General features: G+C 41.1%; 1 protein-coding gene and 1 long non-coding RNA gene across 2 annotated transcripts; one reads left to right on the top strand and one right to left on the bottom strand.

Moving 5' to 3' along the window:
- The first annotated feature begins 123 nt into the window (after positions 1–123).
- LOC115376972 (CD226 antigen-like) lies at positions 124–20,731 on the top strand. Its single transcript, XM_030076824.1, has 4 exons — positions 124–196; positions 2,145–2,498; positions 19,645–20,010; positions 20,535–20,731. The coding sequence occupies exons 1-4, from the start codon at positions 124–126 to the stop codon at positions 20,729–20,731; spliced, it is 990 nt and encodes a 329-aa protein (XP_029932684.1).
- Positions 13,718–15,024, bottom strand: LOC115376754 (uncharacterized). The gene is made up of 3 exons (XR_003929846.1): positions 14,990–15,024; positions 13,873–13,908; positions 13,718–13,753 (listed from the first exon to the last, which is right to left on the bottom strand). It is a non-coding gene; the product is annotated as an uncharacterized LOC115376754 (long non-coding RNA).
- Positions 20,732–22,144: the final 1,413 nt, after the last annotated feature.

Raw genomic sequence — 22,144 nt, forward strand, 5'->3', positions numbered from 1 at the left:
GACACGCCTCCACATATATAGAGAAGCTTCAGGAAGCTGGAAGACAGAGAGAGAGAGACTTAGAGCCACACACACACACACACACACACACACACACACAGTCAGAGGCAGATCTCCGCTCTCATGGCTTCTCTCAGTGCTGCGTCCCTCCTGGCTCTGAGCTACCTGATGTGTCACCTGGCTGCTTCCTCTACAGGTGAGTGTGTGTGTGTGTGTGTGTGTGTGTGTGTATGTCTGTGTGTGTGTGTGTGTGTGTGTGTGTGTGGTGGTAGTACAGCCGCCACTGGACCTCCTCCTGTGTGTTTGCGGCTGCATCTAAGCAGTCGTAAGTAATAATCAGTGACAGTGAATTCAAGAAAACAGCAGCCAGTTCTTTTTTTATTTCGTTTCGTTTCATTTTTCGTTTAACCACAAACACCATTTATGCAAAAAAAAAAAAAAGGCTGCCTATGGTACCTTTAACGAATTCTAAATAACCTAATGCCCCCCATCCACCCACCTCCCTCCCCCCGCCACACACTCTCTCTCTCTCATCCAAGCCGGCAACAAGAAAAGAAATAAAGAAAAGAAAAACAACAACAACCCCTGTTGCAGGCCTGATCGATGCTGGGGAATGTGGAGGCCATGAGCTGTTAACTCATAAACAACCAAATGACAAAACTAAACAACAGAGGTTTTGCTCCAGTTACACCACAGCTCACTACCTACCTGCAAACTGTCTTTGTAGAGTGACAGAATACATCATTTAATGTTGAACTGATAGTCCAGTAAATTTAGGCCAAAATTGGGGTCAACCCAGGACAAAGTGCAAGAGAAGCAAACTCAACTGATTTTGTATCCTCAGTTTGTCCTGAGTGAGGGGAAAAAAGTCCCAAGAAATCCCATTGGTGGAAAGTTTTGAAAATCACCTCTATATGACCACATATTACCAAAAAACACTGTTTTTAACACACAGGGGAGAGGGGTTCAACATTTTACTTTCAGATATCACTATAAAAATTCACAAGTTGATTGCACACACAAAGACAAGAAAAAAAGTCAATTACAAGTTCTTTGAATTATTCTGTTTACACATGCATATCACACATTATCTCATTTGATATGCGCTAATAAGGAATATAAGGAATAAATGCCAGAACAGAGATTTAGACAGTGAATTTAAAGGTTACTATATATATAGTAACCTTTTAATTCACTGTTATATGGTAACTTTTTAATTCAAGGTTTATATATATATAGTAACCTTTTAATTCAAGGTTATTTTATATATATAGTAACCTTTTAATTCAAGGTTATTTTATATATATAGTAACCTTTTAATTCAAGGTTATTTTATATATATGGTAACCTTTTAATTCAAGGTTATTTTATATATATAGTAACCTTTTAATTCAAGGTTATTATATATGGCTGTGGTTTAATTGTCTTTAGCAGCCTGACAGGACTCTTTATTAAGACAAAGACACAAGTCAGTGGAACAGCAACAAGTCCTGTCTGCTTTTGCTGTACAACACGTTTTATACCCTCATAAGACCACACCCACATCTCACTGCTGGTTGTGTGTGTGTGTGTGTGTGTGTGTGTGTGTGTGTGCGTGTGTGTGTGTGTGTGTGTTTGTTTGTGCCTCAGATGACTCCTTTTATGGACATGCTTCTTGTCTAGATGGCTCACACATTCCAAAGCAGGCCTCCTCTTCCTGAATGTGTGTGTTCAGTTTTGTTTTTGATGTTGTACAGTGTGTGCTGGGTTGGTTTTGTTCCACCAACGTTTTTCTGTGGCATTAAAAAAAAAATGTTGATATTTGAAAGTACAATGTAAACTGCACTAACCCTAACCCAATCTAGAAGCAGAGGACAATAAAGTTGAGACGACAGGATGATTATTCTCAGTGGGTTTATGTTCACAGCTCAGCACAGAGGGGAGTTCAGCTGCAGGTTTTAGACTGTAGATATGATGGATGTTCTCTGCACTTACAAATGACTTGTGCTTATTTGTGAACGGGGCTGATGTTCAAACTAATGAGCCCACGGCGTCTGAGCGTTTGGGGATCCATTTGAAGTTTGAACTGACAGAAACTGGAACATTTTTGAAGATCTGTGTTGTTAACTTTTCTGTTCTGGGTTTGTTTCTCCATTGTCCTTTAGTTCTGAAAGCTCAACCTGGAGACGATGTCACCCTGAGCTGTCAGGCTCCTGATGGTGTTGATATTGCAGCAGCAGAGTGGAGCAGACCTGAACTGAAGGAACTACAATATGTCTTCCTTTATCGAGACGGACACATTGACTCAGACTACCAGCATCCGTCGTTTAAGGATCGGGTGGAGCTGAAAGACAAAAAGATGAAGGACGGCGACCTGTCTGTGATTCTGAAGAACGTGAAGAAGAACGACAGTGGAACATACGAGTGTCGCATTGCAGCTGCTGGGGACAAACGTATGAAGAGATCCATTATTAAAGCTCCTCCCATCAGCACCATCAGCCTGGAGGTTGTAGATCCAGGTGAGTTTAACTGGGACAGGATGACATCTGACCTGAGGTCTGTTTTATTTCATGTTGGAGGTGGATTCTGAACAGACACAGGACAGAAATATGAGAGCTTGACTTTATACTTTGATCATGATTTCATAGCACTACAGTAGATAATGACTGATGTGAGCAGCAGGAATCATTTATTCTGTTTCCTTCCTTATTGTTAAATCTATATTTTTAAATGTATAAAGTGAGGTCCATTTTCCAAAAGGCCTTGTCCCAGCTGTTCCACAAGTGAAGCCCTTCACAGATGGACATGTTGTCTTGAACATGTGTCCTAACCCTTGTTGGTACCAAACATGTTCCCCTCAGTTCAGTCAGTGAGAGTCAGGAGAGAAAACTGACATGTTTCCAGACAAACTCCCACATGAGTCTGATGAGGAGGACATGCAGCCTTTTCCTCTGACCCTCATCTGTTTACTCACCAACCTGACTTTGTCTTTGTCTTTGTCTTTGATTTTTAGTTTCAGACGCTTCAGGTGGAGACAAAATGATTCAAGACTCTGTGAATGACCTTGGTGAACCTGCTGGGAGTGTTCATCCTGCAGCAGCTGTAGTTCCTGTACTAGCAGGGCTTATTGTGGTTCTTTCTGCTGTGGCTGTTGTGATGCACAGAAAACATAAAGCAAGTAAAGAACACAGGCAGGTGAACAGTGAGGATGCATGAGCTCCTCAGCTGAAAGCAGGAGTGTGTTAGGAGTGTGTGAGAAGTGTGTTAGGAGTGTGTGAGAAGTGTGTTGAGTCAATATCAGTATAGAGTGCCATTGAGACTTCCCAATGTCACAAAAAAAAGATGAGATTTTCCACTGAACTCCATATCCATTGTATAAAGTAGACCTTAGGCTGTTAGAAATGCATGTTGGTCAAGCTCCTGCACCTTTTATAAATTGACTGCAAGCATAGAAAGTACAAGTGAATTGCAAAATGTTTCCACCCTGTCATGGGACAATTTCTAAATAGAGTAATAGAGTAGAGTAAATAATAGAGTAAATATTGTAATCATATTGATTACAAAATGTACATTTTCAGAAAGGTATTTGGTCCCTCGTTCAGGAATATATTTTAGTTTCTGGAAAACATCTCTCAAAAATACAGAAATTATGGAAAAATATGTTTGTATATGTAAAATCTGTGAAAGTTGTACTTTCTTTTCTGAATAAACTCTATAAATAAAGGTATCTGGTCAAACTTTGAAATAATACTGTTTGGCCCTAATCTCTTCAGAGCAAAATCACACAAAAGGTTTTGATAACTTGTGAAAATAATTATTTATTCACATAAAACATGAACATGACGGGGTGGACAATGACATGACGGGGTGGACAATGTGGTTATGTCAACAAATGTTTTTTGTCAAAACATGACTTTTTTCACCTACTGTATTTTGAATTGTGCACAGGTAGGCTACATCTGGAAATGACACTCAACAACAGCAAAAATAAATAAATAAAACCTTCAACTAGATGAAAAAACAAGATTGATATAAACAAAACAAAAACCCTTGGTCCCTAAATGTAGGCCTACCACAAAAAGTAGAAACATAGGTATCCTTTCAAATGGTTTCTTTCTCTGCATATGTTTTGTCCTCCACTTGACTTCTGAAACACTGAAAAACTTATAAAACTGTTATAAAACTAGACTTGATGACGGGGTGGACGATGACAGGGAGGACGTTTGTGGCTGAAGTTTGCATTTAATGAGCACATGTTGGGCCATTAGCTAGCAACATGTATCCGTTAGGAAGGTGACTGTGTATACTTTAACAAACATATTTTGAATTTCTGAAAAGCATTTATATAGATTCATATTTTGCAATGACAGGGTGGACACATTAAGATTGAACACATTCAAGTTCAATCATAAAATGCTGAAAATGTCGAAATATAAATGTTTATATGTACTCTCTCTGCAGGAGCTATTCTTCACTCCATTTGTAAAAGACAGAGCAGTGGTAGTGATGTCACTGATTACAGCAGGGGGTTTCTTTTAGTGGCAGTAACCACCTAATGACGGGGTGGACAGCAAATCCAGGGACACATGCAAAACGTTTATTATTATTATGAAATTAGACCATAAATGATCCAATTGACTCATTTTATTCAAGTACTTGATGAGAGCAACAAGAGCATGTAAAAGGTTTGTACATTGTATATCATTTATCTACTTATTTCACTCAGTGAAGTTAGCAGAGAGGAGTTTGGGACATGGCAAAATCACATGCATCTAATCATAGAACATTTTTTTAAATATGAAAAACACCCTTTTAAAGATGTATCTCTGTACCAATGTGTGTTTAAATGTTTGGCCATTTATAATAAACCCTCAGAGTTTTGTTATTTTGCAAATTTTTCATGAAAAGTGAGTGATTTCTGCCTGGGACACCAAATGGTACCCTGTATTGATATTGACTCTGTTATTTTACCAGTGTGTGTTACCGGTCCTTTACTTTAGGTATCACTGCTCATTATTTAAGAATAGTTCGCAAAATGTGATGTAAGTGCAGTGAAGTAGTGTGTGTGAGTGATGCGTCACATGGAGTCATTACTTTATCATGATGATGATGATGATGAAGATGATGTCTCTTAATGTGACTGCAGCTCTGTGTGTATTTTAAATTTCAGCTGCAGCTTCTCTGCTTCATTTGTCTGTTTGAACAGACTTTATTCTTCACAGATTCTTCCTGTGTGTCTGAAGTTTTGACTTTGCTGTTAATTCATTTAGAAGGTAAAACACTTTGTATTTTAAATTTTCTCAGATTCTTTATGAGTCATGTATCGTTTATTCTGTAAAGCACTCAGCAGTTCGCTGTAATGCACACGTACAACAGTACAACAACATCGTTTGTGGTTGTTGTCGATGTTGTTGTACTGTTTTTTTACTGCTACTGCGGCAGAATCAATTGCCCCTCAGGGACAAATAAAGGTCTTGAAACTTGAAACTTGAAACTATGTTGAACAGACCTCAGGGTTTGGAAGAGAAAAACATTTTTCTCAGAAACTTTGACTTGATCTGCTGGTTGATGTTTTCTGAAATAATAAAAAAAAAAAAACAGCCTGTGGTGTGTGTGTGTGTGTGTTGTTATGTCCCCGGCCTAGGGGAACCTGGATCCATAACATGAGTGAGCCCCCACTCTTCTCATCCCCAAGAATGTTGGACAATAGGGTGAAGTTTACAGAGCAGTTTCTTTATTATAGCTCGGACAGGAGACTATGCCCAAAACAACAAACAAAACAACTAAAGGAGCCCTGCCCTTACCTGGTAGAGAACCAAACAGCAAACAAAAGACATTATCTTACCTACCTCCTAGAGTCAAAACATGAGAAAAAGCTACAAAATGAAAAGGCTTCTCCTTCCTGCAAAGCTGCTCTGGGTTTTCCTTTTTACAATATATTATTTACAATTTAACACAAAATAACCTAGTAGCTAGGTTTGCACCAAACTAACAAAAGGTCACTCTAAGGGACTGTCAAACACAGTCAAATCACAACAGCTCTCTAATCAATCTCTGCATAGCCTCCATGGTTGGGGATGGAAAGAGGAAGAAGGGGGTGGGAGACCAACACCAGCTGGAACATATAGTCGGCCCCAACCAATCAGCTACCAGCCTTCAGCCAGCTGACCAATTACCGTCCACCTGCAACTGAGCACTCTGATTTGCAGGTACTGAGGGAGAAGAGGAGGAGGGAGGGAGAGAGAGAGCAGTACATCCAACACAACACAAAACACAATTCATAACAGTGTGTGTGTGTTTGTGTGTGTGTGTGTGTGTGTGTGTGTGTGTGTGTGTGTGGTCATGGTACTACACGTACAGACTCATCCACAGAAACCACAGGGGATTTTTGTGCTCAGTTAATCAGAGGGTGTTGAATGACTCTTTTGTTGTTTCACACAGAGACAGCTCAGCCTGTGTGTGTGTGTGTGTGTGTGTGTGTGTGTGTGTGTGTGTGTGTGTGTGTGTGTGTGTGTGCGCGCGTGTGTGTGTGAGGTGTGCTGCTGAGAAGAGCTCACTGTCCCACCACAAACCTTTCCTCAGCTCCATCAGGAAGTGAGACGGCAGAGAGCAGAGAGACACAACGAGTGGAGGAGAGCAAAGCCACTCCAAAGAAAATGTTCCTTCACTGTCCGAGTTTACAAAGACGTTTAAAAGACCACACACACACACACACACACACACACACACACACACACACACACACACACTCAGTCATGTGGAGCTGGACTTTAGTTTGTGCATGTTGTAATCAGACTCTGTGACTCTCTGATTATATCTGTCAGATCAAAGATGTGTACTGAGAGGATACTCAGTTTTTTTTTGTTCTTTCTTTGAAAAACTACAGTTCTACCCTGTAACTTTGTCCCAGGCTCTAAACAGGCTCAGACTGTCTGCAGTGACTTTGAATGTTAAACTGTGGCTGCTGAGCTGAGACAGGAGACGCTCGCTGTCCTCTCCTCAGAGACTGCAGCTCTTCTTCTGGGGAAACTGGGAGGAAACACACTGAGTCACACAGAGACACACAGAGGGAGCTGGTGCTTTCCTTTCTTTGAAAATGCCAGATGATTTTCATTGAAATGAAACCTAAAAAGGTCAGGGAATTCACTGCGTCCAGGCTGCACTCAGTTTGGTATCTGTGTTCAGCTGCAGGCGGTTTCAACAGGAAGTGTTTAAACAGAGCAGCGGCCCCTCCCCCACTCGAAACTGCAGGAAGGAAACTGAGTCAAACTACGCAACAGAAAGTTCCTGCAATTCAGGGCATTAAAAAAAAAAACATCCAGCCCTTCAGTGTCTCCATCAGCCCAAACCCCAGAGTTTATTAAATTCCTCCAAAGGTTTTGATCAGCTTTAACTCAGAGTGCAGCACATACAAAGTGTTCTTCCAAAGTAAAAGCCCCCTGCCTCGTGGCTCTGTTGAAGCTGTTGTGGGCTGACACAGACGAGACTGAGCCACATGCAGTCGGCTCGCTGTGAGGAGGAATCCACCTGGAGACAAGGACATGGGAGACAAAATCTGGACTTTAGTTTGTTCACCAGGATCCTTTCCTCACCTTCACCAGGATCCTTTCCTCACCTTCACCAGGATCCTTTCCTCACCTTCACCAAACAGCAAATGAAAAAGAAAATTAGTAAAATATTGTCAAAATGCTTCAGGAGTTTTGGAGGACAGCGGCTGAAGACTGTAAACTCTTGGTGTTTACACTAAACAGTTTCACATCAGTATTGTTATTACTACAAACAACCATTATTATTATTATTTCTTTTTTCTCGTGTGTACCCTCAGCCACCAGACGCTGTTTCCTGATATCACACAGCAATACAACGTCTGTGTGTCCTTGTGTCTTTATGTCTGTAAATTTAGCAAAAAAAAAAAAAAGCATCAAGAATGTGGTCTGAATCATCTGGTGTGTGTGTTCTTACAATTATAGTGTGTGTGTGTGTGTGTGTGTGTGTGTGTGTGTGGTCAGATGAGGACTGTTTCCAGATGGCAGTCAGCATCACCACGTAGTCATGATGTCTGTTCAAAGAGCCGTGGGCTTCCTGCCTCGTGTTGTTTCGAGGTCGTTCCTCAGAGAACATGAACATTCATGTGGAACCACAACCTCAGAAACATTCTCCCCCTGTAGATGTGTTGGTGTGTGTTTCTGCAGTGGTCAGCATGCTTCTATTGGCAGATTATTCCTCATAATGGGAAAGCAGAAGTCAGGTTTCATGTGCTTTGGGCGGTAGTGCGAGGGGGAGGGGGTGTGAGTGTGAGTGTGGCGGGTGGTGATCGGTTCCTTTGACTCACGGCTTAAAAACGAGGAAGAAAGAAAAAGAAGACGAAGAGGAAATTGGACAAACATGAGGAAGTTATCGTCCAGATAACTTCCTCATGTTATCTGGACGAGAGGCGGAGACACGCTGCCCCCTGCTGATCGGTTTATTGTCTGTGATTGGAAGCTGGATCAATACAGCAGCACTTCAATATGAGCCTGCTGATCAAAACCACCACATACTGAAAAAAAACCTGAACAAAAAAAACACCGGTTATTTTAGGCCAAAATTGGGGTCAACCTCGGACAAACCTCAAGAGAAGCAAACTCAACTGATTCTGTATCCTCAGTTTGTCCTGAGTGAGGGGACATTTAAAAACATTTAAACAGTGAATTAGGGTTGCTATATATATAGTAACCTTTTAATTCAAGGTTACTATATATATATAGTAACCTTTTAATTCAAGGTTACTATATATATATATATATATATATATATATATATATATATATATATATATATATATATATATATATTTATAGTAACCTTTTAATTCACTGTATAAATATCTGTTCTGGCATTTATTCCTTATATTCCTTATTAGCACATATCAAATCAGATAATGTGTGATATGCATGTGTAAACAGAATAATTCAAAGAACTTGTAACTGACTTTTTTTCTGTGTGTAATCAACTTGTGAATTATTATAGTGATATCTGAAAGTAAAATGTTGAACCCTGTTTTTTGGTATTCTATGGTCATATAGAGGTGATTTTCAAAACTTTCCACCAATGGGATTTCTTGGGACTTTTTTCCCCTCACTCAGGACAAACTGAGGATACAAAATCAGTTGAGTTTGCTTCTCTTGTCCTAGGTTTTTTCATAAAATGACTGGACTGACAACATGTTGCTCAGAATGAACAAAAAGAACGAGTTAACAAACAGGAAGAAGGAAGACAGACTTTTTTGAGGTTTTTGAATGTGATGTTGGTGAATCTGTGGTTGATGCAGCAGGAGTGCAGCCCATAGCCCAGCGCTGAGTCAGCTTGTTTTTCTAGACTCCTGGTCAGGCCTCAGTGTTGTGTCTGTCACCACAGGACAGGGAGGAGGATGCTGGGAGGTTTAGGTTTCAGTGGAAGGAGCGGCTGATGAAGCTGCCTTTACACAAGGATTTGTCAATAGGATCAATATATTGACGAATGCTGCAATTGCAGTTTTCATATATTGAATAAATAAATGGTTTTGAAAATGTACAATAATATACAAAATATATACAAAAATATACATGCTGGTTGTAGGTTATGTAGATAACCACTGTGCGATCCTTATGACTCTTCACCATTATTAATGTTTTTTTCTATAACACACACAGTGAACAGGATGCAGGGCCTGTTTCTCTTTGTGCTGGAGTGAATGTCAGTGTTCAGAGGAAAAACATGAAGCCAAACCTGCTGGTACATGTCTCGCCTAAAGCCTCAGAGGAGCCACACCTTGGCGTTTGTCTGTGTGTATGAACCATGATTATTATGGCAGGTCTAATGCTTCACTGCTTCACTGGGATTAAACTGGGATGGAGATGTGGATTTGAGCTCCTGTACGTTCTTCTCATTTTAGGTGACCTTGTGTGTGAGTGTGTGTTTGTGCTCTGTAGCAGCGTCTGCATGAGCGACCTTTGTCAGGACAGACTTTGTCCTCCATGAGATAAAACTGATAATATTAATGTTTGAAAACTGCAGCCAAACAAGTTCAGCCACGCCCACCGCGTCTTTAACGGCTGAGATCATAAATTTGCCGCTCTAACTTCATCTAATCAAACTTGGCCTCGGTTCAAAAATTCTGCTTAGACACCAGCAGGGAATGTTTTTACTGGCCTTTTGCCCGTCTACCTGTAACCACATGTGCATTTTCAGATTCTTTCAGTTTTAACCAGATGACTCATCTTTACAGTTTTTTTTTTCAGTTGCTTTTTCCAGTATAATGAAACTGGGATCCACTTTGTCGTCATCTTCACCTCCAAACCACAGCAGAAGTTTTCTTTTGAAAATGTGTTCATACCTTTTCATTGGATTCACACACGGTTCACCTTGTACCTGCATCACTACCCTTTCCACCAATCACCAATCACCAATCAATCAGGATGCACCTACAAAAAAGGGGCCTATAAATTGTATTCTGTATTTTTTTTTCAATTCCTTTGAGTTTTTCTGTGTAATACTGTATGTGAATTACAGTATTTCAGTTTTTCCATCAATACAGTAAAATGTCTCTTCAAAGCCTTTCTGAGTTTGGATGCAGTTCTTTACTGTAAGTTCACATTTGAATGTGCAGCTCACAGGAGAACCTTGTTCAAACTGACAGCTGTATTTTGTATTCTGCTGTCAGCTGTGTTACAGTACAGTAGAGCTGATTGAAGGATGCATTTTGGTGTCGAGTATGAAGTGAGTGAGTGGCTGGATTAGTTGTATTGGGCGCTGACAAAATGTGCTTTTGCTGCATGTTTGAAATGTTTTGTCATGGTAAATGCTTTCTGCAAACAAAATGTGTTATTTTGGGCAGAGTGCCTCTCATTAGGCCGATGGATTTAGTGTTTTGTTACCAGGGTTTCTGAGTTGACAGAGGAGGTAAAGCGATTGGAAAAAACTGTAATTAAAGTGCTGTCATTTTCATATCACAGTATTTTCATATTTCAAAACAAAACTGAGAAACCTGATTATTATGATGTGCAGTTCATATCACTGAAGACTGTCCAAGTGACAGATTCAGCATCAGACACTGGAGAAATATTACACATCAGATACTTTACTGATTTCAAATAATGCAGATTTTTGCACCTGGACCTTTGATGCTCCTGCATTTCAGAAGACAGGGAGGGTCGCCTCGATTCATAAATGAAAAGACAAAATAAGGAAGGGTTATGGTTCTGATTATTATTGATGCCTGGTGCTGTATTGTGTCCCTGCTGAGAGAGGTCAACTAAAAAGGAAACTAAAAGTGTTGTGATAGAAACTGGTTGAGCCTGCCAAAGGGTTTACATGATCAACATCATAACAGGATAAGATTTGTTTAATATACAAAGCTCTCAGGCTTCCTGGAACACCCACACAATTACAGGCTCTTTTTCCTGTCACCGAAAATACACTTCTCTCATGTGACTGGGTTCATCTTTGAAGGATGTCGCCCTCTTCAGGCTAACATGAACATCAGTCACTGAACATGTCCTTGAAAATCCTGGAGACTGTTTTCCTTAAAAGATCAAGAACCCTGATATGGTTTCTCCTGCTAACAGTAGTGTTTAGTTTATTTCTATGAACACATAAAACCTGTGAGAAGATCAGGTCTTTATCTGCTGGAGGCGTCCCTCAGCTCGTTCTCAGTTCACTGAGAGGAAAGTCAGGAGACTCACGTCTGCACACACACGGTGATGTGGACCTCCTGCTTCACTGCAGCATCAGGGTCACATGAGGACAAACAACAAACACACACAATCAAAAGTCCAGAGCCGGCCTGTGGCATAAACGGTCTATGCGGTTGTTCAGGGCCACAACCACCAGAGGGGCCACACACTCTGAGCTGCTCAGCTGTGTGTTTTCCAGCAGGTCAGGTGACTTAAACACCATCACTACCAGTTTGTGTGTGAAATCACTGCAGATGTCAATGATGGCCCCGTTCAGATATCATTTTTATTAATATCATTATTGATGATTCCAGCTTCCCTCGTCCCTCTGAATCCATGACACAGCAGCTGTTGAGGATGATTCATTTTCGCTCCTGCAAACCTAAAAAGACGTACATGACACAGTCACATAACACAGGTACTGGAGTTCACTGATTGGATGTTTAGCTTAGAAAATCTGCCATGTCTGAATCCCTGCCATAATTATCTGGGCTGCTGTGACTGCCAATCAAGGATCCCCAACAATGCCAAGTAAATGAGACTGTCAGTTTGTCAATGAGATGGGAATTAAATATTAGGCAAGCAAAGCCTCAACAAATTTACTCAAATGATAAGAGTCTCAAATTTTCATCCTTTTTGATTTAATCTAGGACAAACATGTTCAAAAATCCTCCAAAATCCCACATCAGGACACCAAGACCTTGAGGAACTCCACAGGAAAAGTCCATGCTGTGATTTCTGTTGTAAACTTTTGACGTTTGGAGATTTTTGGGAGAAATGCATTTTGATTGGATGTTGAGCGTTGTGTTTTGTAAATGTGTCAGAAACTGGCCCTTATTGTCACTTCCCGAAACTCAAGTAAATCTTAAGATCTTTGTAAAACTACTAATGTTTAAGGCGGCATGAATGCACCCATTGGATGATATTTGAAGTCCATCAAGGTGTCCATCAAAAGAAAGAAAACAGATATGAGACGTTTTTGTCCAGGTGATGTTTTTAATTCAATGTGTTTGAAATTTGACAGTGATGACATGTACAGTGGTAGATTGGTAAGCCACACATGTTCCACATGTAATCTTGCAGCAATCTAACAATTATTTTCATACTAACTGGCATTCATGTGGGTAAATATGAGCGTGAGCAAGCATTTTATATATGACAAGGGTTTGGTTTCTTTTTTGGGACTGGCAGCCCATATTTCTTTTTTATTAAATTGTCAGTGTCCAGTTACTGCAGGACTCCTCTGTCAGGGTTAACTTTTGTTTTACTCCTTTTTATCCTCATCCATTCATCTCAGAAGTCATGCTCGGTGGTGACATTGGCAATGACGCCATCATACTCGTCATCCAGTCCCTCATCAGCCTGGTTGGGCTGTACTGTTGCCATGGAGACAGGTGGCTGATGTCCTGCAGGTCAAAGTTGAAGAAAAATTCAGAAAATCTGTCCTCTACTAATACAGGACCGGTACTGACAGAGGCAACAGCAGGATTCATTTATTTCCATCGACTGAATCCACAGCAAAAACTGATTTTTCTAAGTTTGGCTGATGATATTTTTCTAGTCTCTGACCTCGTGTTGGCAGTAAACAGCAGCAAGAGAGCACAAGACAGAGAGACGGTCAGTCAGTCAGTCTCTTACCTGCAGACCTCTGGCGCCACAGAGACACCAGAAGCAGAGTTGAGATGCAGTAAGGACAGAACACCACTAGGTGGCAGAGCAGTCTGACTGGAGACAGCAGGGGAGCTGGAGGAGGGGCTGGTGTTGTTGGTCGTGGTGTTGTTTGTGGTGGTGGTGTTGAAGTTGGAGGTGTTGTTGGTGGTCCTGTAGTTGGAGGTAAAACTAGAGAGAGAGCAGTGGAGTGGGTCAGGTGAAAGAGCAGATGGGAGTAAACTCTGTCTCAAAGCGTTTTAAAACGCTGAAACTCTGAAAAGGAAGCTGTTAGTCTTCCCCAGGTGTCTCCACACTCTGTCATGGTTTCTGTGGTCATGTTCCTCTCCATCCAGCAGAATCTTCCTCACAGCTCAGATCAAGAGACTCGCGAACAAACAGCTGAGCTGTGCTGGGCCTGAGAGTCAGGGAGGCTGGGTGGGGGTGGAGAGGAGGGACAAAGGACAGAGGGCTGACTGGGCTGACTCTTGTAAAGCTGGAAGTCAGAGACTCTCCTAACACTTTGGGCCTGCAGCCAGAGAAGTGCACTGACCTTTGTTGGGCCTGCAGCACAGAGACACGGTCAGCACTGAGGACACAAGAGACTCGGCTTGGTTTGAGCTTTTCACACCATCACACAAGACAGCTGCACTCCAACAACATGCAAACTGGGCTGTGGACTTCCTGTCAAACCTGCTAAAGTCTGCAGGCCACTCATTTGGCTTCACTGTGATTCATGAAGACTTGACTGGAGATTTAATCCAGCACAGATGCAGGAGAAACACATGAAGGCATTTGTGCATCTTCCACCAATCAGCTGATACTGATGTGAATGTCTGACTAACCCTAACCCTAACACTAAGGTAAGTAAACAAAGACTAAGGTAAGTAAACAAAGACTAAGGTCAGTAAACACAGACTAAGGTAAGTAAACAAAGACTAAGGTAAGTGAACAAAGACTAAGGTAAGTAAACAAAGACTAAGGTCAGTAAACACAGACTAAGGTAAGTAAACAAAGACTAAGGTAAGTGAACAAAGACTAATGTAAGTAAACAAAGATTAAGATAAGTAAACAAAGACTAAGGTAAGTAAACAAAGACTAAGGTAAGTGAACAAAGACTAAGGTAAGTAAACAAAGACTAAGGTCAGTAAACACAGACTAAGGTAAGTAAACAAAGACTAAGGTAAGTGAACAAAGACTAATGTAAGTAAACAAAGATTAAGATAAGTAAACAAAGACTAAGGTAAGTAAACAAAGACTAAGGTAAGTAAACACAGACTAAGGTAAATAAACAAAGACTAAGGTAAGTGAACAGAGACTAAGGTAAGTAAACAAAGACTAAGCTAAGTAAACAAAGACTAAGGTAAGTAAACAAAGACTAAGGTCAGTGAACAAAGACTAAGGTAAGTAAACAAAGACTAAGGTAAGTAAACAAAGACTAAGGTCAGTAAACAAAGACTAAGGTAAGTAAACAAAGACTAAGCTAAGTAAACAAAGACTAAGGTAAGTAAACAAAGACTAAGGTCAGTGAACAAAGGCTAAGGTAAGTAAACAAAGACTAAGGTAAGTAAACAAAGACTAAGGTCAGTAAACAAAGAATAAGGTCAGTAAACAAAGACTAAGGTCAGTAAACAAAGACTAAGGTAAGTAAACAGCCAGTTTGTACTCACAGAGCAGCCGTAGTAGAGATGGGCTCTCCATTCCACAGCTCACTGATATGAGATCAACACTTTGAGTTTCATCAGTCACACCAAGTAAAACCCGCCCCCTTCCTCTGTGAGTGTGACAACATGTTTTGGGGTGTTTGTGGTTTTCTGCCCAGCAGCAACTGGGAAAGACAAACTAGAACAAGAGTTTATTCAGTTCAGTTTGATATTATTTAGTTTATTTGTGCTGTGAAGAAAACAACAACAACATCGGACTGAAATGATGAATCTGCAGCACAGAGTTTGTAGCAGAGTGTAAATGACAGCCGAGCACAGCTTGGTGGAGGACAACAGGACGTTCTGCGTCAGTGCAAAATGCATCAAAAGGCAAACACACCTTGAAGGTGACATTTGGAAAATGAGGTAACTTTATCATATAATTTAATATCATCATCATAAGTTAGGCTATTAATTTAGGATGATTTAATGTACAAGTTCTCAAAAAGGAAATCACAAACCTTCTCCTCCCCCATGTTGGCCACAACCACATGAAAAAACAGAGCATGCTCTTGCACCAGCTAGCTAGCGTGTATAACTTACCCACCGACCCACCTGACCACACACACATCCTGTCACATCAGTGTGTTTCCAGGTAAGAGAAGTGATGCCTGACATTTGGTCTTGCTGCTGTCATTAAAGCTCTCCCTCGGCTGTCTGGGCATCACACTGACTTTCTGAGGCCTCGTTCAGACTGACAGCCCAAATCTGTTTCTGGCAGATCCAGGTTGGTTTGTAGAAAGTCTGCACAGTGAAAAGCCACATGAAAAGCCACTTTTGTAGGTGAAGTGTGACTCCAGTCTGATTTCAACAGAAGCGTCTCAGTCAGTCGCTCTGGACGCTCAAGTCGGATGTCAGAGTCTTTTGTGTGTCTCACGACGCGACGCGACGACGACATCAGATCCAGAGTGAGGGAGGTGCAGAGCAGAATCCCTGCTGCTGCTGGCAGAGCGGCATGCAGACGCTCAAATAAACCGTCTGCCGACACTTTGCACAGAAGCTTCTGGATGTTTCTCCAGCTTCCACTGTAGAAAGCCACATCATCGGCGTACGGGGTTACTGATGCCTAGGTGGTTACCATAGCAGCCCATACAGACAGGCTAATAAAGTGCAATCAATCAATCAATCAATCAAACAATGTTTTTCCTCTGAGTCGCGTTCATCCTGCTAACAGCTGACCAGGAGGAGAAGAAGAAGAAGAAGAAGGAGAAGAAGAAGAAGAAGAAGAAGAAGAAGAAGAAGAAGAAGAAGAAGAAGAAGAAGAGTGATAACTTATTTAAATTGATATCTGGGTTTCATACAGAGAACCAGCTCTAAGACTTTGTGACGGTGACAGCTGTCTCCAGGTTAAATGGCTGCTATACTCTCTGCAGACCAGCAGGTGTCACTGTGCTCTCTGTTTTCAAAGCCCTGAAGCCTCATCAGGCTTCATCTGCCCACCCCTGCAGTTCAGTCCGTGTTGAGAATAAGCAGCGCTCTGTCCTGAAGTTACGGACTGTGCCTCAGAATGTTTTCCATGGTTGGAGCTCCAGAACTCTTTGCCCACATCGCCTTAATGTCCCCCAGGGCCAGCAGTTTGCCTACTGTCTCTTCCTCTATCTGGTGGATGTATGTTGGGTCCGTTTGATTTCTCTGCCTAGATCTATCCCTGCATAGTCTTGGTCTAATTCCTGCTTCCTTCCCCTCTTTCTTATCTGTTTTAGTCATTATTGTTTTTAACTTGGCTAGGCCTTCTCTTATTATTTTCCTGTATCGCTGCCCCTCATCATTAAATCAACTTAAGGTTTTCAACTCCAATTCTCTTTTGTTGTGGTGTTTTTTTGCTTTTGTCCTTCAGTTAGTAATCTTTTATTTGTAATGTCATATCCCCACACACTGCAGGATCAAAGATGCCATCCTTGGGCCATGCAGACCGCAAACCCTGAGTCGGCTTTTTCCACTTTTCTGAAATTTTCTGAATGTCTCTTAAGATCTCTGGGTGTTTGGTTCCCGCAAATGTCACAGGTGTTGCAGTTATTGTTTTGTTTTAGGATTTATAGTTTACTGTTATCAGCTAAAGTTAATGTTGAGATGGTTAAACTTCACCATTTTTTACCATTTACTCTGAACTTAGAGATTTCACTTCTATACCTTTAGTGCTTGTTATGACAATACTAAACAAATGTAATCATTAGAGCAAATAGTAATCTACCACTCTACCCTAGGCACTCCTTTAATGTATGGTAGAAGAAAAATGTGGGAATGAGCAAAGGGTCCTAACCAACCCAAATCGGTTTGTTAACACTTAAGCTCATTCTTGCAACCTTAATCCATGCATTTGTATCCTCCAGACTCGATTATTGTAATGTACTGTTTTCTGGTATTCCCACTTGTTCCACTAGAAGCCTGCAGCTTGTCCAGAATTCTGCGGCTAGAATCCTGACAAAATCTAGAAAATTTGACCATATCACACCTATCCTGGCCTCTCTTCACTGACTACCAGTCGAAGCCAGAGCTGATTTTAAGGTTCTTCTTTTAACTTATAAGGCCTTGCATGGTCTTGCACCACCTTACCTATCAGAACTACTTACACAATATACACCAGCACACCATTCTCTTAATGCTGGTCTCCTGACCACCTCCTGTGTGTTTGCAGCCTGCATCCAAGCTGTGAAAATAGCAGCCAACTGATAGTTCACTGGAGTAAAGGAACTGCACTAGCATCTCTGGTATAACTGGATCTGAATGTTGCTGAGTTATGGAGGAAACATTATTGTGATATTTTTAATTGTGTTAGAGGTGTTGCATTTATTGTTGGAGATGTTCACCATGATGATGTGGTTATTAGACCAGATGAGGTACTGTATGCCATAGAGAAATTATCACCGATTAAAGCATGTGGCCTTGATCAAATAGAGTCTCAGTGTTGATTGCTTTATGTTTTATTGGATTATTAATGCATGGAATATTACCAGACTCTACGCTTGCTGTAGAATTAGTACCTGTTGTCAAAGACAAAACTGGAAAGATATCCAGCCTAGAAAATTATAGAGCCATTGCTTTGGCAAGTGTACTTTCCAAAGTGCTGGAGCAAATTCTTTTGGATCGACTCCAACAATACATAATCACCACTGACAACCAGTTCAGGTTTAAAAGTAAGCACAGCACAGATTTTTGTATTTATGCACTGAAAGAGATGGTTAGTTTGAACAGAAGAAAAAATAGTTCAATGTTTTTATGTCCCTTGGATGCATCCAGAGCATTTGACAGAGTCAATTATGGAAAGCTATTTGTCAAACTTCAGGAGCGAGGTGTTCCACCTTATATGATAAGAATGTTAAAGGACTGGTATACACATCAGACAATGCATGCTCGATGGGGTACAAGTATATCTGCACCTTTCCTAGTGACCAGTGGTGTGAGACAAGGAGGAAGTTTATCACCTGTACTTTTCATTCTGTATATGGATGATTTGTGTAGACAGCTAAACCAGTGTAGGACTGGATGTATGGTGGGAGAGAGGCTCATCAATCACCTGGTATATGCTGACGATCTGGTCATTCTGTCTCCCTCTAGTGTCCGTATGCAGCAGTTGCTTAGAATCTGTTCCTGTCACAGCGTGCAGTATGATATTATGTTTAATTCGAAAAAGAGTGTTATTTTGATTGTGAAAACCAAGGAGGACAAGAAGTCAAACTTTCCCTCCTTTGTTCTAGCAGATCAAGTGCTTGGAGTTGTGAACTTATTTAGATATCTAAAGATATATTGGCCACATAATCAGAGATGATTTGTGTGATGATGATGACATCCAGCGTCAGTGCTGCAAACTCTATGCACAAGCCAACATGTTTGTATGAAAATTTAGTCAGTGTACTGATGATGTCAAGGTAGCTTTGTTTAGGTCATATTGTACTTCAGTGTATACTGCACACCTGTGGTGCAGGTACAGTGCTGCAAAAGTGAGAAAAATCCAGGTGGCATATAACGATGCATTTAGGATGTCAAGGCCATGAACTGTTAACTCATAAACAACCAAATGATAAAACTAAACAACAAAGGTTTTGCTCCAGTTACACCACAGCTCACTACCTATCTGCAACCTGTCTATGTAAAGTGACAGGATACATCGTTTAATGTTGAACTGAACATGTTTATACCGATAAAACATTTGCTCTGAACTTTATAACTACTGAGCTAGTGGTAGTTAAGAGCACTATAATTTTTAAGGGCAAATAAATAAAAAATAAAATGCCCAGGAGTCTGATCCCAGCCTGTGAACTGATATTTGTTGTCTTGGGATCAGCCGTGTCTTATGAAATATCAGAAGAGATGGCTACAGTCGAATCGTCTTTTTACTCAGGAAGGCTCTTCAGAAGAGAAATTAGGTGACGAGGCGTCGGTCTTTGTCTTTATTAAGACAAAGACACAAGTCAGTGGAACAGCAACAAGTCCTGTCTGCTTTTGCTGTACAACACGTTTTATACCTATATCATCTCTGAAGCTGAGACCAAGCCGACATCTCACTGTTGTCTTCTGAGTGTTTGGGGATCGATTTGAAGTTTGAACTGACAAAAACTGGAATATTTATGAAGATCTGTGTTGTTAACTTTTCTGTTCTGGTTTGTTTTTCCATCGTCCTTTAGCCCTGAACCTGAACCTGACAGCTCAACCTGGAGACGATGTCACCCTGAGCTGTCAGGCTCCTGATGGTGTCGACATCGCAGAAGCAGAGTGGAGCAGAACTGACCTGAAGGAACTAGAATATGTCTTCCTTTCTGTAAACGGACACATTGACTCAGACTACCAGCATCCATCTTTTAAGAACCGGGTGGAGCTGAAAGACAAAAAGATGAAGAACGGCGACCTGTCTGTGATTCTGAAGAACGTGAAGAAGGAGGACAGTGGAACATACGAGTGTCACTTTATAGCTGCTGGGGCCAAACACATGAAGAGAGCCATTATTAAAACTCCTCCCATCAGCACCATCAGGCTGGAGGTTGTAGATCCAGGTGAGTTTAACTGGGACAGGATGACATCTGACCTGAGGTCTGTTTTATTTCATGTTGGAGGTGGATTCTGAACAGACACAGGACAGAAATATGAGAGCTTGACTTTATACTTTGATCATGATTTCATAGCACTACAGTAGATAATGACTGATGTGAGCAGCAGGAATCATTTATTCTGTTTCCTTCCTTATTGTTAAATCTATATTTTAAATGTATAAAGTGAGGTCCATTTTCCAAAAGGCCTTGTCCCAGCTGTTCCACAAGTGAAGCCCTTCACAGATGGACATGTTGTCTTGAACATGTGTCCTAACCCTTGTTGGTAGCAAACATGTTCCCCTCAGTTCAGTCAGTGAGAGTCAGGAGAGAAAACTGACATGTTTCCAGACAAACTCCCACATGAGTCTGATGAGGAGGACATGCAGCCTTTTCCTCTGACCCTCATCTGGTTACTCATCAACCTGACTCTGTCTCTGTCTCTGTCTTTGATTTTGTCTTTGTCTTTTTTTTTTTTTTTTTTTTTTCAGACGCTTCAGGTGGAGACAAAACGAGTCAAAACCCTGTGAATGACCCTGATGAACCTGTTGGGAGTGATCATGCTGCAGCAGCTGTAGTTGCTGTACTGGCAGTGCTTATTGTGGTTCTTTCTGCTGTGGCTGCTGTGATGCACAGAAAACAAAGAGCAAGTAGAGAACACAGACAGGTGAAAAGTGAGGTTGTATGATAGATAGACTGATATTGATACTTTACGTTTTAAATCTGTCCTGACCTCCTCTTTTTTATGGCTTTAAGTTCAACAGTGTTAAAGAACGAGGCAGATTCATCACATGAGGGTTAGTAGCACCTTCAGCTTTTTGGTGTGTGTGTGTGTGTGTGTGTGTGTGTAACCTGCTGTATTTACTGTATTTGTACATGCATGTTAATAAAATAAGTCTGTAGTGATGGAGGCTGGCATTCCTCCTGTTTCTCTGAGGTTTTTCTTGACTTTGCTGTAAATTCATTTTCTAATGATAAACACTTTGTCATTTAAATTTTCTCAGATTCTTTATGATTCATGTATCATTTATTCTGTAAAGCACTTATCAGTTCGCTGTAATGCACATGTTGAACAGACCTCAGGGTTTGGAGGAGAAAAACATTTTTCTCAGAAACTTTGACCTGATCTGCTGGTTGATGTTTTCTAAAATAAAAATAAAAAAAAAAATCAGCCTGTGGTGCGTGTGTGTGTGTGTGTGTGTGTGTGTGTGTGTGGTAGCTGGTGTGGTTCAGTGGGCCTTGAGCTGCTGTGAGGTCTTTTAAACGTCTTTGTAAACTCGGACAGTGAAGGAACATTTTCTTTGGAGTGGCTTTGCTCTCCACTCGTTTGTGTCACAGCGTCTCTCTGCTCTCTGCCGTCTCACTTCCTGATGAAGCTGAGGAAACGTTTGCAGTGTGTGTGCAGCCCCAGACCTCTGCCATGAGATGCAGCTGGCTCTGCTCCTGTTCACATCTGTGTACCTCACACACACAGGCTCAGCTCTTAACCCTAACCCTGTCTCTAACAACAAAACACACACACACACAGACACACACCCACACACCTGGGAAAAATGCTGGTTTTAAATCACCAGCATCATTTCAGTCACTGTGGATTGTTTTCTTAGCGTTGCTCTTTGAATTAGCAAAACAGCATTTTAACAAGCACGTAATTCACGATAAACTGCGAGCAGCTTGTTGCTAAAATGACTGACCCGGGGTTAGAACGTGGGATCTCTGCCAGGACAAAGCATTTGCTTTAGCAGCGGAGCTAAACTCAGAGAGATGATCACCAGCTGGTAGGTTCAGCAGAGTGACTTACAGCAGCTGCCAGGCACAGCTAAAAAAAAACTCATGGGATTACAAAAAGTGAAATTAAGTGAAATTAAGCCAGTCGTTTTTTTTGGTTCTTGGGTTTTTTTTTCTTTCCAAATTATACACTAACTACATAGTAAGTTGTTATTATCAGTCCCAGCTGCAGTGTGTGTAAAGTGATTACTGTGAATGCAGTGCAGGTGCTTTTGCACTTCCAGATGTTGCTGACATTAAAAACATTAGCTGCCACAGAGGCATGTGAGCTAGCAGATGAGAATGAACGACAGTGTGACGTCGTCCCTCACGT

This window comes from Myripristis murdjan, chromosome 18, assembly GCF_902150065.1.
Source record: "Myripristis murdjan chromosome 18, fMyrMur1.1, whole genome shotgun sequence".
Lineage (NCBI taxonomy): Eukaryota > Metazoa > Chordata > Actinopteri > Holocentriformes > Holocentridae > Myripristis > Myripristis murdjan.